This window comes from Lissotriton vulgaris, chromosome 1_1 (genome assembly GCF_964263255.1).
Source record: "Lissotriton vulgaris chromosome 1_1, aLisVul1.2, whole genome shotgun sequence".
In the NCBI taxonomy this organism is placed as follows: Eukaryota; Metazoa; Chordata; class Amphibia; order Caudata; family Salamandridae; genus Lissotriton; species Lissotriton vulgaris.
The window spans coordinates 1,695,284,821-1,695,301,910 of NC_141685.1; the positions used below are offsets into that span (position 1 = coordinate 1,695,284,821).

General features: G+C 49.1%; 1 protein-coding gene across 1 annotated transcript in view; it reads left to right on the forward strand.

The window, feature by feature from the left end:
• TASOR2 (transcription activation suppressor family member 2) overlaps positions 1-17,090 on the forward strand; it is a 911,282-nt gene that overhangs the window by 150,226 nt on the left and 743,966 nt on the right. Inside the window, exon 10 of the mRNA XM_086918936.1 lies at positions 5,955-6,055. Coding sequence (XP_086775062.1) covers positions 5,955-6,055 — 101 coding nt within the window. The remainder of the gene's footprint in view (positions 1-5,954; positions 6,056-17,090) is intronic.

A 17,090-nucleotide genomic window follows, 5' to 3' on the forward strand; every position in this document is an offset into this window, starting at 1 on the left:
ATCAACACCACATCCACCATCACATCCACCACCACCACCACCACATCCACCAAAACATCCACCATCACCTCCACATCCACCATGACATCCACCGCCACAGCCACCACCACATCCACCACCACCGCATCCACCACCACCGCATCCACCACCACCACACCCACCACCACGACACCCACCACCACATCCACTACAACCACCACCCCATCCACCACTACCACATCCACCACCACCACATCCACCACTGCATCCACCACCACCACATCCACCACCACATCCACCACCTCATCCACCACCTCATCCGGATCTTTGATGTTACAACGCGTTATTTTACAACGCATGCTGTAACATCGCAACTTTTACAACGCAGGTTCCATTACATCGGATGCCATTACAACGCAGGATATTACATAGCAGATGCTATTACAACGCATACCATTACATCGTAAGTATAGGTAAGTATAACTTTTTAAAAAAAATGTAATTAAGTTAATTTAATTAATTTTATTTTACTAATATAATTAAAATAATTGTATAAATGTAATTAATATAATTTATTTAAATAACTTTAATTTAATTTTAAATGGGAATTAATGTAATTTAATTAAATTAATATAATTTTATTAATTTAATTTAATAAATTTTATAATAGTAATTATTTAAATTTAATTAATTTAATTGAATTAATATAATTGAATTAATCTTAAAATTGTAATTAATTTGATTTAATAAATTTAATTAATTATAATTTATTTAATTAATTTAATTTAAAGTCGTACTTTAAAAAAAATAAACCCTAAAAATACCCCTGAACCCCAAAACCCAGCCCTAAAACCTAAAAATACCCCTGTACCCCAAAACCTAAACCCAGCCCTAAAACCTAAAAATACCCCCGTACCCCAAAACCCAAACCCTGCCCTGAAACCTAAAAACACCCCTGTACCCCAAAACCCAAACCCTGCCCTAAAACCTAAAAACACCCCTGTACCCCAAAACCCAAACCCTGCCCTGAAACCTAAAAACACCCCTGTACCCCAAAACTCAAACCCTGCCCTAAAACCTAAAAACACCCCTGTACCCCAAAACCCAAACCCTGCCCTGAAACCTAAAAACACCCCTGTACCCCAAAACCCAAACCCTGCGCTAAAACCTAAAAACACCCCTGTACCCCAAAACCCAAACCCTGCCCTGAAACCTAAAAACACCCCTGTACCCCAAAACCCAAACCCTGCCCTAAAACCTAAAAACACCCCTGTACCCCAAAACCCAAACCCTGCCCTAAAACCTAAAAACACCCCTGTACCCCAAAACCCAAACCCTGCCCTGAAACCTAAAAACACCCCTGTACCCCAAAACCCAAACCCTGCCCTAAAACCTAAAAACACCCCTGTACCCCAAAACCCAAACCCTGCCCTGAAACCTAAAAACACCCCTGTACCCCAAAACCCAAACCCTGCCCTAAAACCTAAGAACACCCCTGTACCCCAAAACCCAAACCCTGCCCTAAAACCTAAGAACACCCCTGTACCCCAAAACCCAACCCCTGCCCTAAAACCTAAAAATACCCCTGTACCCCAAAACCCAAACCCTGCCCTAAAACCTAAAAATACCCCTATACCCCAAAACATATACCTCAGTACCCCAAAACATATACTCCTATACTCATACTTAATTTAAAAATTACTTAAATTAATATATTTAATTTTTAATATTAAAAAACATAAATAAATATATTTATTTATAATTAATAATAATTAAATAAATTAAATAATATTAAATAAAATTAAAAAAATATATATACTTACCAATACTTACGATGTAATGGTATGCGTTGTAATAGCATCTGCTATGTAAAATCCTGCGTTGTAATAGCATCCGATGTAATGGAACCAGCGTTGTAAAAGCTGCGTTGTAACAGCATTACGACGTAAAAGTTGCGTTGTAACAGTAAGTTACCCCTCATCCACCACCTCATCCACCACCACCGCATCCACCACCACCGCATCCACTACCACCGCATCCACCACCACCACCACACCCACCACCACTACATCCACCACCACATCCACTACCACCACCACCCCATCCACCACTACCACCACCACCGCATCCACCACCACATCCACCATCAACACCACATCCACCATCACATCCACCATCACCACCACATCCACCACCACCACCACATCCACCAACACATCCACCATCACCTCCACATCCACCACGACATCCACCGCCAACGCATCCACCACCACCACATCCACCACCACCGCATCCACCACCACCGCATCCACCACCACCACATCCACCACCACCACCACATCCACCACCACCACCACATCCACCACCACCACATCCACCACCACCACCACATCCATCACCACCACCACATCCATCACCACCACCACATCCATCACCGCATCCACCACCGCATCCACCACCACCACCACATCCACCACCACCACCACATCCACCACCGCATCCACCACACCCACCACCATCACTTCCACCACCACATACACCACCACTTTCAACACATCCACAACCACCACATCCACCACCACCACATCCACCACATCAACACCACATCGACCACCTCCACCACCACCACCACATCCACCACCACCACCACATCCACCACCACCCCCACATCCACCACCACATCCACATCCACCACCACATCCACCCCCACATCCACCACCATCACCACCACATCCACCACCACCACCACATCCACCACCACATCCACCACCACCATATCCCTCAGATCCACCACCACCACATCTACATGTGTGTGGCTCTGTGTGTGTAGGTGCAAATGCAATGTTCTTGGATTGTCGTCACAATAAAATACACTGAACATAATCTTCACAAAAGTTATTTACAAACGTTTAAGCTATTGCCATTATAAATTACAATAACTTTTATTTAAGTATTAATTATTTGCAAAATTAAAAGCCATTGTTATTTGTATTATCAATACATCTAAGTCACGTAAATACAACACACATTGCATTACAAATGCTATAGGTGTCACATTTGCAAAAGTTAAAACTATTGACATTGTAACTGACAAAGCTATTAATTTTGCTACTTTCAAAACCAACACATAAATAAAAAAAGTGTCATTTACAATACCAATAGCTCAAACTTTCCTAATGCGAGACCTATTGCATTTCCAATGCTTGTTTGTTTAGGACTGGGTGGTTCAAACTAACATAACCACATTTCTGTCCGCTTTCTTCTTACCAAGAATTTTAATGAAGTTAGAGCTACCCCCTTAATAAAATAATTTGGGGAGTAGTCCATACTTTTAACTTTTCTACCACTACTTTCTAAAAGAACCCAATGAAGACAAATGGCAACCGACTGTCTTGTTGGTGCCTGAGGGTTCTTCTTGTGGCACTCTGCATGCAACCCTGTTTGACTGCTCTTTGTTTGAAACAATTTTTTTTGCTTGGTGGTAGCTATTAACTATCCCTCTACTTTTTAGTCACTCTTCTGTTGATTCATAACCACACGGCTGTGGGAGCTGGGCTCCTGGTCACTTGCTCAGGGCAAATGGGAAGTAGGATAGGACAAAGGTTACACTGCCAGGGGCACTCGGTCGGTTGGGTGCAGGGTGCTTTTGAGCCGTCGGGCGATCAATGTTATTCAACGGAGATCTTGAAAAGGGAACAAAGGATGCAGGCTCGGGGACAGAGGAACTTCTGGAGCGACCAACACTTCGAGGGGTAAGTTGGGATCTTGGAGGATAGGTAGGCACCCTGGAGTTGGGCACAGGAGGCCGGGGGGCCCCGGGTGCAGGGGTGTCTTTGGACGTCGGGAAATCTTACCCTCTGCTGGTCACGGTTGGAAAGGTCCCTGGTTCTGAGTCTGCAGGCGTCATCTGGGTCGTCGAGGAGTGTCCTTGGGCACTGGATTGAAGGTCAGAATTGGCGGTGGGACATCCTCTGGGTCTTTGTCCACTTGGGCAAAGGCCGGGCTCAGCGGGTGCAGAGTGGGCTGGATTTGCGGTTCCTGGCTGGCACCAGAGGTATTGCTGTCTGAGCAGAACCACTGCTCGTTGGAGTCCCAGTCTCTAAGAGGATCAAGGCCAGCAGGTCCTCTGGGGTTCTTGAGGTTGCTGTCCACAGGAGACTCCAGGATTTAGCAGGAGCAGGTTCAAGGATCAACAAGCCTGTAGGGCTGGGGCCAAGTCAGTTGGTGTCGTCCTCTTGTTAGCAGCTGCACAACAGGTCTTCTTCTTCTTGGTCTTCATTCTTGTTTCGAAATCGAGATCTGAGGAAGGAAGGTTCAGGGTGCACCTAAATACTAAATTTAGGGGCGTTATGGGTAGGGGAAGGGCAGGGATCAATAGGGCCCTGTCCTGGGGTGAGTACACCCCCTATCCTGCTCCTCTCCTGTGGGAGGGGGGCAGGAGCCTATCTCTGATTGGGCAGGGCTCCCCATCCTCAAGATGGCTGGAGCCCGGAGTTGTGCTTCACCTCGCTTCTCCCACCTGAGGGGTGGAGTTGGCACAGGCTGGCACACCCCCTTTCCTCACGAAGGGTTTCCAGCCAGTCTTTCCGCCAGAGTGGGAGTCCGAACTGGTGGGGGCCAGTTGCTGAGTACAGCAAGTGGCCTGGAGAAGCTCACAAAGGAGGCATGCCTTCGATGCTTCCCCCTGCCCATCCTGGGGGAGGAGACCTAGCACCTCGCCCAGGATGTGCATTGTTGCAGGCCCAGGAGAACAGGGGGCTCTCCATGCAGGGGTCCAGCAACATGTCTGCTGTGTGGCAGCCTAGGCAGACTGAGAAACAAACAAGAGTTACCTGGTCCAATTGTTTGTCTACGTGTTGTGTCGTGCCTAAAGAAGCCGTCAGACCAACATGTCACCACAATGATAATACTGGGTTAGAAAAAATTCCCATCAGCCCACCATTATTGGCGGAGTTTCGTCATGTGGGATGCATGCCATAAACCTGAATTTCTCCCAACGCACCTGGTAATGATGCGGAGATAGGTTTTGGAAGGTACTTTTCTGAACCACAGTACATCAAAGGTAGGACCGATGGAGTGCAGTGCTCGTAAGACAGAGAAAAAGAAAACAAGTGTGAGTAAAATTGGCTCCTGTGACAAAAAATATGTTTATTAAGTATGGTCCAGGGTCAAGAGTAAAAACAACGCCTATAGCTTTAAAGAATAGCTATATCATGGCGTAGTGCATGGGGGTCGACATGTTTCAGCTTGTGCGGACAATTTGTCCAAGCTTTCTTCAGGACCGAATGGTGTTATGCATCTGCACTATGTGAAAAAAGGTTTATTGACATATTGGATTGATCCTACCAGAACTTTTGAGCCCAAAATGTTCCCTGGTGTTCATCCAACTAGCCGTGATTCTCCCAGCATTCTGTGGGAGAAAGCCTCCTGAGAAGGGACCCAGGTTGCAGCGCGATAGGTGGCACCCAGCATAAGGGAGGAGCAGGTCCAACGGGGAGAAGGGTCAGCTAGGATGAGGGACCACAAGCTGCCATCTAGCAATTACATTGCGTGCCAGGTTGCTAACTCTAAATCAACCATTTATCTAAGGAGGCACTATTCTTGCCGTCATCACATAACCAAATGTTCATGATTGTGTGTGGAATGAGGTCATGACGTCAGGTAGTGGCATTTGGGTTTCTCTTGGCTTCTGACAAGACAACAATGAGACTATATCTGATCACTGGGGCAGACCTCTGTGGGGGCTGTAAAAATGAAAGCATCTTTAGAAGGAAGAGGAGAGAATACTTCTGAGTGCCTCCTCTGCTTTATCCAAGATCTCACCTTTTCATTCATGGCCAGGATAATCATTGCTTTTTAGTGTGGCCTGCTTTTTTCTTATACATGGTTGGGTTGTTGGTTTTGGGGTATGTTAAATGTTACCACTTACTCCTATGATTGCATTCCTTTTTACCCGATTCTCTTGGTCTTAATAGGTCAGATATGCTCGAAATTAAATATATCATGAATATTTCGGATCTGAAGAAAACGCTTCCAGAGGGCATCTTCAATAAGTGCAATTACACTGATAAAGAAGGTATAGTTTATATATTTAAATTAAAGAGCTATTTTGTTTAAGATGACTCTCGGAGTGTTTTCATTGTCATAATAATTGATGCAATTATTTTCTGTTTATTAATATTCTTTTCATTATTTGTTCTCTGCAACAAAAATTAGGCCTAAATAAGCTCACTGTATATAAATATTGTGTAGATAGTACTAAAAACTGTTGTGTAAAAAAAAAAGAGGACTGCTTCTAATCTTGTTAAAGTAATTCAGAAACCTATGTCTTATGTAGTGCATCTGCTGCGTTTGCTAGATAGCCTTGGCACTCGTATGGTCCCAGCATTTGTGGCTGGATTATAGCATGATACATTTGATTTCTCTTTGCATTTCTGACTTTTAGTTATAGATTCCTTACCTTAGAATTACCCCCAGGTGTCGAACTGGATACGTAGTAATTTTATCATATTAGCAGTACCCTTGCGAGTCGATAGGTGGCGTCGGTCGACTTCACGTCCGCCGTCGGCATCAAGGTCGCGGAAATGACGTTGCAGTGTCTACTTAGATACCGCTCCTGCGCGCTGATGTCAGTTCTTTTCCGTGCCAGCCAGCGCAGATCCGTTGAGAGCAGTGCCCTCAGTCACTTTTTGACTAATTCTTTATCGACTTTTGTCAACAACATTTTGAGTCTCTCGACTCATGGTGCACAAGGGATGTCTAACCGTCGACCTGGCTTCACACCTTGTGACTCCTATCACAAGTGTATGTCTGTGACCTATCCTCACCTTGTGTGCCTTTGGTGCCTGGAGTGCGACCACAACCCGAGGCCGTGCTCTGACTGCCGGGCCCAGAACCCGAAGACTTTGCAGGAGTGGTCCCGAAAGCTCTTGGAGGCCCGGAAGTCTGCTTCGCACAGCTCGAGGTCTCGATCGAGGGGGAAGGTCGCGGAGCCATCACCATTCGTCATTAAAGTCTTCGCACTCATAAGTCGAAGCACAAGAAGAAGGCGAAGCAGCACCATCACTCTTTGCCTTCTCCCCGTCCGTTGACCGACGCAATGCGGGACCCGGATCGTCATCGCTCTCCGGCTCCATTTTTGGAGCCCGCTGGGATGACTCTGTGCTTTTTACTCCTTTCCCAGAGCCGAAGCGTCCCCTGCCCAGCTTCCTCAGTTCTTCTAAGCGATGCACAGCATTTTTGGGCAGCCCGACTCCACAGGCATGCTTCGGGCCCCACAGACTCGGCTGGGGGCCGTAGGCCTTGGATGCCGGCGGCTCCGGCCCCGGCTCTGCAGGGCCCCGATGTATCCAGGCTTGGATCTAGATCGGTTCTGCCCTCACACCACATTTCGGTCACGGTAACAACTTACTGGCCGTTATGTCTCCTGGGTAAGGAGAACCCAAATGATGACAACAAGGGCGGTACAGTGTGGCTTCTGATGGGAACAATATTTTTCTCCACATACTCTTGAGCCCTGACTTGGCCTGCAATTACCTACTCTCTCTCACTGATACTGTTTTGCATGTTTTTGGTATAGTGGTCCTTTTTGCTTGACTTACAGACTTGCTCTCAGACCCCCAGATATTATTTGTTGTTGTATATTGAGTTCGGGGCTTATATCTGGTCGGTCGGTAAACTTGCCCTTAGACCCTTCCTAATTGTTTGTTGAATGTGCAGTACAACAGTGCCCCCTCTGCAGCAACCTCCAAACCTTTCTAGTCCGACTTTGCAGGGCCACCAGTTGCCAATGGGTGGCGGGATTCGCCATCTCCTCCCCCACTGGCGCACCATCACGCCGGACAGGTGGGTTTTGCAAATAGGCTACTCCCCTGAGACTACCCCTCCCTCCATGCCACCTAGACTCTATTGCATGTCGAAGGATCAACTGGCTCTTCTCCGGCAGGAAGTTATGGCACTCTTGTCCAAGAGTGCCATCGAATGTATCCTTGTGCCAGAAGTAGGTTGTGGTTGCTATTCCCGCTACTTCCTGGTACCCAAGAAAGACAAAATCCTGCATCCTATCTTTGACCTCAGGGACGTCAACCGCTTCCTCCGCAAGGAGAAGTTCAAAATGCTAATTTTAGCTCAGGTCTGGTCTGCCCTAGACCCTGGAGACTGGCTGGTACTGTTGGTCTTGCAGGACGCTTATTTTCACATCCCCGTCCTGCCTGCCCACCGGCATTACCTATGGTACATGGTAGGCCACAAGCATTTTCAGTTTACCGTGCTCCCCTTTGGCCTCACCAGCGACCCTCACGTGTTCACGAAAGTGATAGCGGTGGTCACATCTCATCTGCGCAGATCAGGGATTCCAGGCTTCCCTTATCTCGACAACTGGCTGCTGAAGGCGGGCTTGCCCTAGGTAGTTGTCTCCCACCTCTAGACTACGGCGGACCTCCTGCATTCGCTGTGGTTTATTATCAATGGACCAAAGTCACACCTGATTCCCTCTCAGAAGCTCCTTTTCATCGGAGCAGATCTGGATACAGTGCAGTTTTGGGCTTATCCTCCCGAGCAGCGAGTCCGGGATATTCGGGCTATGATACCGATGTCTCAGCCTTTATCTCGGGTCTCGGTGAGAACGACCCTACCTCATGACCTCATGGGCTCCTGTATCCTGCTGGTAGATCATGTCAGATGGCATATGCAGGCTCTGCAGTGGGACCTGAAGTTCCAGTGGGCGCAGCATCAGGGAAATCTTTTCGATGCAGTCCAGATCTCGAGGGGGCTGCAAGTCAGTTGCAGTGGTGGCTCACAAACCAGGATGTTCGAGACATGTGGGCTGCTAAATTCATATCTAGTGCATAGATCGCCGCCTAGTGTTGGGTCCGGATGATTGCACCTTGTTGTCCTGGAAGAGTCTTCGAAGTATCACGAGATAGGTGGCTCCTCCCCTGGACTACAGTGCGCATGGGCATTGACTCCATCCCCAGATTGTTTTTTTCCGCCATTGGGTTCGGATGTGATTTCGACGTCTTCTGTTCGGAATCGATAAAACAACTTCTTAAAGGCCAAAAGGCTTTCCTTACTTCGTCGGTATTGTTCGCGTTCGGCCTCGTGTATACTCCGGCTCGTCGAGTCGGATATTGGAGGAGTCGGGTGACTCTTCGGTCATAGAGGCCCTGTCGACGCAGCAAGACCCTGACGATTCTACAATGGAACGGATTCCGTTCAAGTACTGCCCCGTGTGTGGTTCTAAGTACCCACACATCGACGTGCACCCTGTGGGCAACAAGTGCTTATCGCCTGACCACAACGAGGCCAGCTGTATGGCCTGTTCCAGGTTTCGATCGAAGAAGACGATCAAGCTTCGGCGCGTGGCGCGCCTCGAGGCCCAGCGATCGGCACCAGCACCAGTGGACATCTTCGACAGCCCCGACGCAGGCGAGCAAGAACTTCACCTGCAGATTTCACCTCCATCGATGGAAGTCGAGGCCGACTACGGAGAATACCAAGACCTCGAGGAAGACGTCAAGGAGGTAGGGGACTACGAAGAACCTTTTGGGGCCGTGGAAGATAGCTCGGAGGATGAGCTATGCCCTTAATAAACTATTACAAAGGCTCAGGTCACGGGATCGCCACAAGGCCTTACCCACGACCCTACACCTCGCTCCTCGGCCCCGCCTCCTGGCCCGGCTACGGACACCACTACGGAGCCGCCATTGCCTAAATCGAAACCGAAAGTGAAACCTTCGGGATCGACCAAATCTAAGATGGCCAACGCAGCGCCGAAACCGAAGACGCCATTGACGGCGTCGTCGTCGGAGCCCTCGAAGCCGAAGAAGGCTGTCGAACTGGCTAAAGCGTCTAAGGTGGTCAGAGAGCCAAGCTCGAAAGCAGTCGCCCAGCACTCCAGTAAGGTGGTCGAGTCGAAGTCGAAGTCGGCCGTCGAGCCGTCAGCGGTCAAGCCTACCGCATCTACAGGCAAACCAGCCGTCGAGGCCAAATCGGCAAAGGGCACCGAGCCAAAGTCTGGAGCCACAACGCCGAAGGGAAAGTCCGCCGATCCGAAGCCATCGACGTCGACGCATGGGGCCGTTGATGGCGGTGGCCGCGCAGTTGTCGAGACTACGTCTGCGCCTCCAGCAAAGAACATGGATTCATTGACCCTCCAGTCTTCCCCTGGGGGTGGATCGAGGTCCTCAGTCGGGTCGACGAGACCGTCCGCTTCTTTTACAAAGCAAGTGGCAGACTCCCTCAAACGGATTCGGGAGAAAGAGCTGACGTCGGTGCCGAAGACACCCTCGGTACCTACTCCGGTAGCGGCACCGAAGAAGACCTCCAAGCCGCTCCTCTTTACTCTACCACCCAAAGTGGTGCCAAAGGCCTTTTCACCACGGTCGGTGCCTAAGGACTCAGAAGGGGTTGGGCATACTCAGCTGAGTGGCAGTTTGAGTCGACAACCCTTATTAGAAGAGCAGTCGAAACAGTATATCGACGCCGACACGGGAAAATTGACGCTCTATAAGAGGAAAATTACTTCACAGCCTTTGGAGTCGTTTGTAATCCCTCTGAAAAAGAAAAGGCCAGCGCCAGAGACGCCGGAACTTGTTGAGCGCATTCCTCTGCATCCTGCAAGGAGCCCATCGCCTTCACCCACTTGCTCAGATGGAGATCCAGGTGATCAGGACGAGGAGTATACTTTTCCCGAAAACACAGACCCTGATGAGCAACAGGACTCGTGGTTAGCCTCAGGTGATCAAGGGGACCAACAAACTGTCCATGACCCACAAGCTTTTGGCGCAAAGCCTTCTCCTACAGAAGATTCTGCGGCGTTCAATGCCTTAATTGAAAGGGCAGCTGCAAACCATAAGGTGGAAATGCATGCTGACCCTGTGGACGTTGACTTTCTATTTGACACTTTCTCTGCTGCTGAGAAAATCGTAAAAACACTTCCAATGCTTAAGGGTGTTCTTAAGCATGCCACAGACATTTTCAAGGAAACTACAAGGGCACAGGTTGTAAACCCTAGAATAGAAAAAAAATACAGACCGGCACCTGGGGACCCAACTTACATACTGGGCCAGTTGCCTCTGGACTCTTTGGTGGTCTCTAATGCTCGCAAAAAGGCGAACTCACAAACAACAGGTGAAGCTCCTCCCCCGGACAAAGAGTCTAAAGTGCTGGAGGCATCGGGGAAAAGGGTGGCAGCGCAGGCAGCCAACATCTGGCGCATATCCAACACACAAGCTCTGCTGGCCAGATACGACAGGGCACACTATGACACCTTAGAGCAGCTTTTACAACACCTTCCAGACGAGTTTAAAGAAGGAGCTGAGATGCTTATCCAAGAAGCTAAGCTCATCTCCAAAGCTGCAATTAGATGTGCGCTCGACGTTGCGGATACGGCAGCAAGAGCGATAAATACTAGTGTGATGTTACGCGTCAAGCATGGCTCCGCATCTCAGGGTTCAAGCCAGAGATACAGACTACTATCCTCAACCAGACCGTTAATCCAGACAGACTATTTGGCCCTGAGGTGTACTCCACCCAAGAAAAAATTAAAAAAGATACTAAGACGGCTAAATCCATGGGTGCACTTCAGTCTCAGCAATACAGAGGGAGCACTTTTCGTCGCTAAGGCACTCGAGGTGTTACCAGAGGACACTTGGCACAACAGGCGCAATTCAGTAAAAGTGGGGCACATTCCTCATACACCAAACAGGGTAGAGGAGGTTACAGAGGAAACAACGCCAACGGCAGGGGCAGAGGCAACAACAGTTCCCGTTCCTCTGCCGCCAACAAACAGTGACTTCCTGTCACTGCCCCCCGACCATCCAACACCTGTCGGGGGGAGACTCCAGCAGTTCCTGCCAGTCTGGAAGTCCATCACCACAGATAGGTGGGTAAGGAAACTTATCCAGTTCGGCTATTGTTTGGAGTTAACGTCCACTCCACCCAACATACCCCCAAGACAACGTCCTATGTCGGCAGAGCACTTGCACTTATTGCAGCAAGAGGTTCTTGTGATGCTGCAAAAAGGCGCAATAGAGCTCGTGCCACTGGAGGAACAAGGCACAGGGGTTTACTCCCTGTACTTCTTAATCCCAAAGAAGGACGGCTCACTCAGACCCATTCTGGACTTACGCCCCCTCAACATGTATATTCTTTCAGAACACTTCCACATGTTAACTCTGCAGCAAGTTCTTCCACTGTTAAACCAGGGAGACTTTCTCGCAACCTTGGACCTCAAGGATGCTTATTTTCACGTACCACTCCATCCATCCCACAAAAAATACCTCCGGTTCACCATTCTAAACAGGCATTACCAGTTTTGGGTCCTACCCTTCGGTGTGACCACTGCTCCCAGAGTGTTCACAAAGTGTCTGGCAACGGTGGCGGCGCACCTCAGGAGACAGAACATACATGTCTACCCTTACCTGGACGACTGGCTCGTTCAAGCCAAGTCGGCACAGCAGTGCGCCGCAGACATGTCCCGCACTATTCACCTTCTTCACAGTCTGGGGTTTTCGCTCAACTATCCAAAGTCGCACCTTCAGCCAGCCCATGTGCGGCAGTATTTGGGCGCGACTATAAATACTCTGGCTGCTACAGCTCAGCCGAACCCAGCGAGGATCAACAACATCCAGTCGCTGATACAGAGGTTCGGACCGCAGCACTCACCCCCTGCGAGAGTGTTTATGCAGTTGATAGGCATGATGGCCTCCTGCATCTTCATAGTCCCGCACGCGAGGTTGCATATGCGTCCGCTACAGGAATGCTTGGCACGCCAGTGGACTCAGGCTCAAGGGCAGTTGAAAGACCTAGTGTTGGTGACTGGTCGGGCATACAACTCTCTGCATTGGTTGACTCCACACAACCTTTGCAAGGGCCGACCGTTCCAGGAGCCTGTGCCACAAATTATCCTGACAACGGACGCATCTCTCCTGGGTTGGGGAGCGCATGTACTCCACTACACAGTGCAGGGGCTATGGTCGACACAGCAGAAGAAGATGCACATCAACTACTTAGAACTGATGGCAATCTTCATGGCACTGAAGTCCTTCAAAGGACATCTGTGCAACAAGGTCGTGTTGATCCGGACGGACAACATGACGGCAATGTACTATATCCAAAAGCAGGGAGGCACACTCTCCACAGTTGTCTCATCTGGCTCAGGGCATGTGGAAGTGGGCCATTCAGAGGAACATCTTCCTCATGGCAGAACACCTCCCGGGCGTGGACAATCAGATGGCGGATCTGCTCAGCAGGTACAGCCACCAAATGCACGAGTGGGAGCTACATCCATCAGTACTCCACCCGTACTTCCAGCATTGGGGTCATCCAGAGATAGACCTGTTTGCCACAAGGGAGAACGCAAAATGCCCAAGCTTAGCCGCCAGGTTCCCACACCCACAATCGCAGGGCAATGCGATATGGATGAACTGGTCAGGCAAATTTGCGTACGCTTTTCCCCCAGCACCTCTCATACCGCTGGTGGCACGGAAGCTGCTGCAACACTCGATGACACTCATCCTGGTTGCTCCAACGTGGGCACGCCAGCCATGGTGCACCACTTTTCTGGAACTCTCCGTGGTACCGCATCAAAGGCTGCGCCTCACACCCAAGCTCTTGACGCAGAACCATGGCGACATTCAGCACCCAGATCCGCAACAGCTGAACCTAGCGATCTGGCTCCTGAGGTCTTAGAGTTTGGCTACCTTGATTTGCCCCCGGAATGCATGGACATCATCCGGGAGGCAAGAAGGCCAACAACCAGAGCTTGTTATGCAGCAAAATGGAAGCGGTTTGTCATTTTCTGTACAGAACATCATATCAACCCGCTAGATGCATCCATTCCTAATATCATCTGCTATTTGTTACATCTTTACAAATGTAATCTGGCGTATGCTTCCATTCGGATACACTTATCCGCCATAGCGGCTTATCTCCAAAATAGGCAGCACCTCTCAGTTTTCAGGGTGCCTGCCATCAAAGCATTCCTGGAAGGGCTGAAACGAGTCATCCCCCCCAGGACCCCTCCAGCTCCTGTGTGGAACCTCAATGTGGTCCTCACCAGGTTATTGGGACCACCGTTTGAGCCTCTACACTCCTGTGAGATTCAGTTCTTGACATGGAAAGTGGCTTTTCTCATTGCCATCACGTCGCTACGGCGTGTTAGTGAGCTACAAGCGCTCACAATACAAGAGCCATTTATTCAAATTCATCCTAACAGGGTAGTGCTGCGCACTAACCCTAAGTTTCTCCCTAAGGTGGTGTCGCAGTTTCATGTCAATCAAACCATTGAACTACCAACATTCTTTCAAAACCCTGAAACAGTAGCAGAAAGAATGCTCCACACGCTTGATGTCAAACGAGCATTACTGTACTACATTGACAGGACCAAAAGCTTTAGGAAGACACAACAGCTATTTGTTGCCTTCTCAGCCCAGCACAAAGGCAACCCCATTTCCAAGGCAGGAATAGCCAGGTGGATCGTTAAGTGTATTCAGATTTGCTACCACAAGGCTAAGCGCACTTTAACGGTCCCCCAGGGCCCACTCCACACGCAAGTTAGGGGCCTCCATGGCTTTCCTAGGTAATATTCCTTTAGAAGATATTTGTAGAGCAGCCACGTGGATTACACCACACACCTTTACTAAACACTACTGTGTAGATGTGCATTCCAAACAGCAGGCAGCTGTAGGTCAGGCTGTTCTTAAAACTCTCTTTCAAACTTCTGCAGCTGGCACGGGCGGCCGCCGTTAATGGAGGGACTGCTATGTATTCTATGCACTAGATATGAATTTAGCAGCCCACATGCCTCGAACTGAATATGCTACTTACCAGTACGCATCTGTTCTTGGCATGTATGGCTGCTAACATTCATATCGCCCGCCCTCCTCCCCGGCGCCCGTAGCGGCTGCAGGTAATTTCTCGCATTCAATCATTAGCATGGACATCATTTACACTATTTCACTCCATCTCTACACAATGGCTAAAAACAATCTGGGGATGGAGTCAATGCCCATGCGCACTGTAGTCCAGGGGAGGAGCCACCTATCTCGTGATACTTCGAAGACTCTTCCAGGACAACAAGGTGCAATCATCCGGACCCAACACGAGGCGGCGATCTATGCACTAGATATGAATGTTAGCAGCCCTACATGCCAAGAACAGATGCATACTGGTAAGTAGCATATTCATGCGTCAACGGCAGATCTGTCTCCCTTCCCCAACCAGACTCCACAGTAGTGACGTCACTCCTGAGATGGGGTGGCCACATGGAAGAGGCGGAGATCAGCAGTCTCAGGTCTCTGGCGGAGTCTGGGCTCCATATCAACCTTTTGGAGCTCTGGGCGATCCGTCTTCCTCTGAAGGCCAACACCATGTGGTACTGCACAAACAAGGCGGGGTTGGGTCGTGGACCCTATGTTAAGAGGCTCTACGTCTTTGAACATGGGTGGAACATCAGGGCATGTCTCTGGTGGCTCAACACCTGGTGGTTCTCTGAATGCCAGAGTAGACAAGCTCAGCCGCCGGTGCATGATGGGTCACAAATGGCGTCTTCACTTGGAGGTGGTGCAAGAACTTTTTCAGCAGTGGGGAGAGCCTTGGTTAGATGTATTCACCACCGAAGAGAAGCAGAATATCAGCAGTTCTGAGCGTTGGAATTTCAAAGGCAGCACTAGCTAGGCAAAGTTTTTTGTTGCGGGTGGAGTTGCAGCCTCCTGTACGCCTTTCCGCTTGCACCACTTCTACCCAGAGTGCTGAAGAAGATGAAGCGTGACCGGGCCCAAGTCATTCTTGTGGCTCCGGACTGGGTACGAAGAGTCTGGTACCCTGAGCTCTTGAGCATGGCCATCGATCCTCCGATCAGACTGCCTCTTCGGGAGGATCTTTTGTTGCAGCATCAGAGGACGGTCCTCCACCTGAACATGTCCAGCCTCCACCTCCTTGCGTGGAGATTAAGTGGCGACAGTTGAGAGCTTTCGCCCTGCCTTCCGAAGTCTTTAATGTAATCTTGGCAGCCAGGCGTCCCTCCACTAAAACAATATACACCTGTAGATGGAACAAATTTGTGGCATAGTTCACAGCAAAGGCTGTGGATCCTCTTTCTGCCCCCTTTCAGGGGTTCTCTTTATTCTTTCTTTGGCCCAGCAGGGCTTTGCTCTAGTCACTCATAAAGGTTATCTTTCGGCCATTTCAGCCTTTCTTCGCCTTCCTGATCAGCCTTCCCTTTTTAAGTCCACTATTGTTAATCGATTTCTGAAGGGCATTACTCATCTCTTCCCTCCTTCTCCCTTCGTAATGCCCCAGTAGGACTTGAATCTTGCTCTCACTTTTCTTATTTGTGTGTTCCCTTTGAGCCACTACATAATTGTCCTCTTCGACTCCTTACTTTAAAAACTGCTTTCTTGCTTGCCATCACCTCTGCTCGCAGGGTGAGTGAACTTCATGCCTTATTTGCAAAGGCTCCTTTTCTTTCTGTCAATCTGGACAAAGTTGTCCTCTGTACTAGGCCTTCTTTTCTGCCTAAAGTGCTCAGCTTTTTCTACATAGGTCAAACCGTCACATAACCCACCTTCTTTCCACCTCCGCATCCCTCTAAAGAGGAGGAGAGACTCCACTGTCTGGACCCAAAACGTGCGCTGTCTTTCTACTTTGACCGCACTAAAGAATTCCGGGTGGACAATCAACTCTTCGTGGTTATGTTGGTGCCAAGAAGGGTCGGACAGTGCACAAACGTACCATCTCTCGAGTTGTCCTGTGCATTAAGATCTACTATTTCTGTAGCTAAAAAGGAACCCCTAGTAGGACTGCCTGCCATTAATTGACATCTGCCAGCTGCCACGTGGGTATCCTTGAACACTTTTACAAGGCATTACTGCCTAGACAGCCAAGTCCGGTGAGACGGCTTTTTTGGGCGACTCTGTTCTCCAGGACTTTCTGATGTGAACTTGGTTTGCAGACCCACCTCCGGGATTGGTATTGCCGGGGTATCTATTCTAAGGAAAGGAATCTGTAACTAATAGTCTCTTTTTCAGATGAACAAGTTACTTACCTTCGGTAACAATATATCTGTAAGAGACATATATTAGTTATAGATTCCTTACCGCCTCACCCAT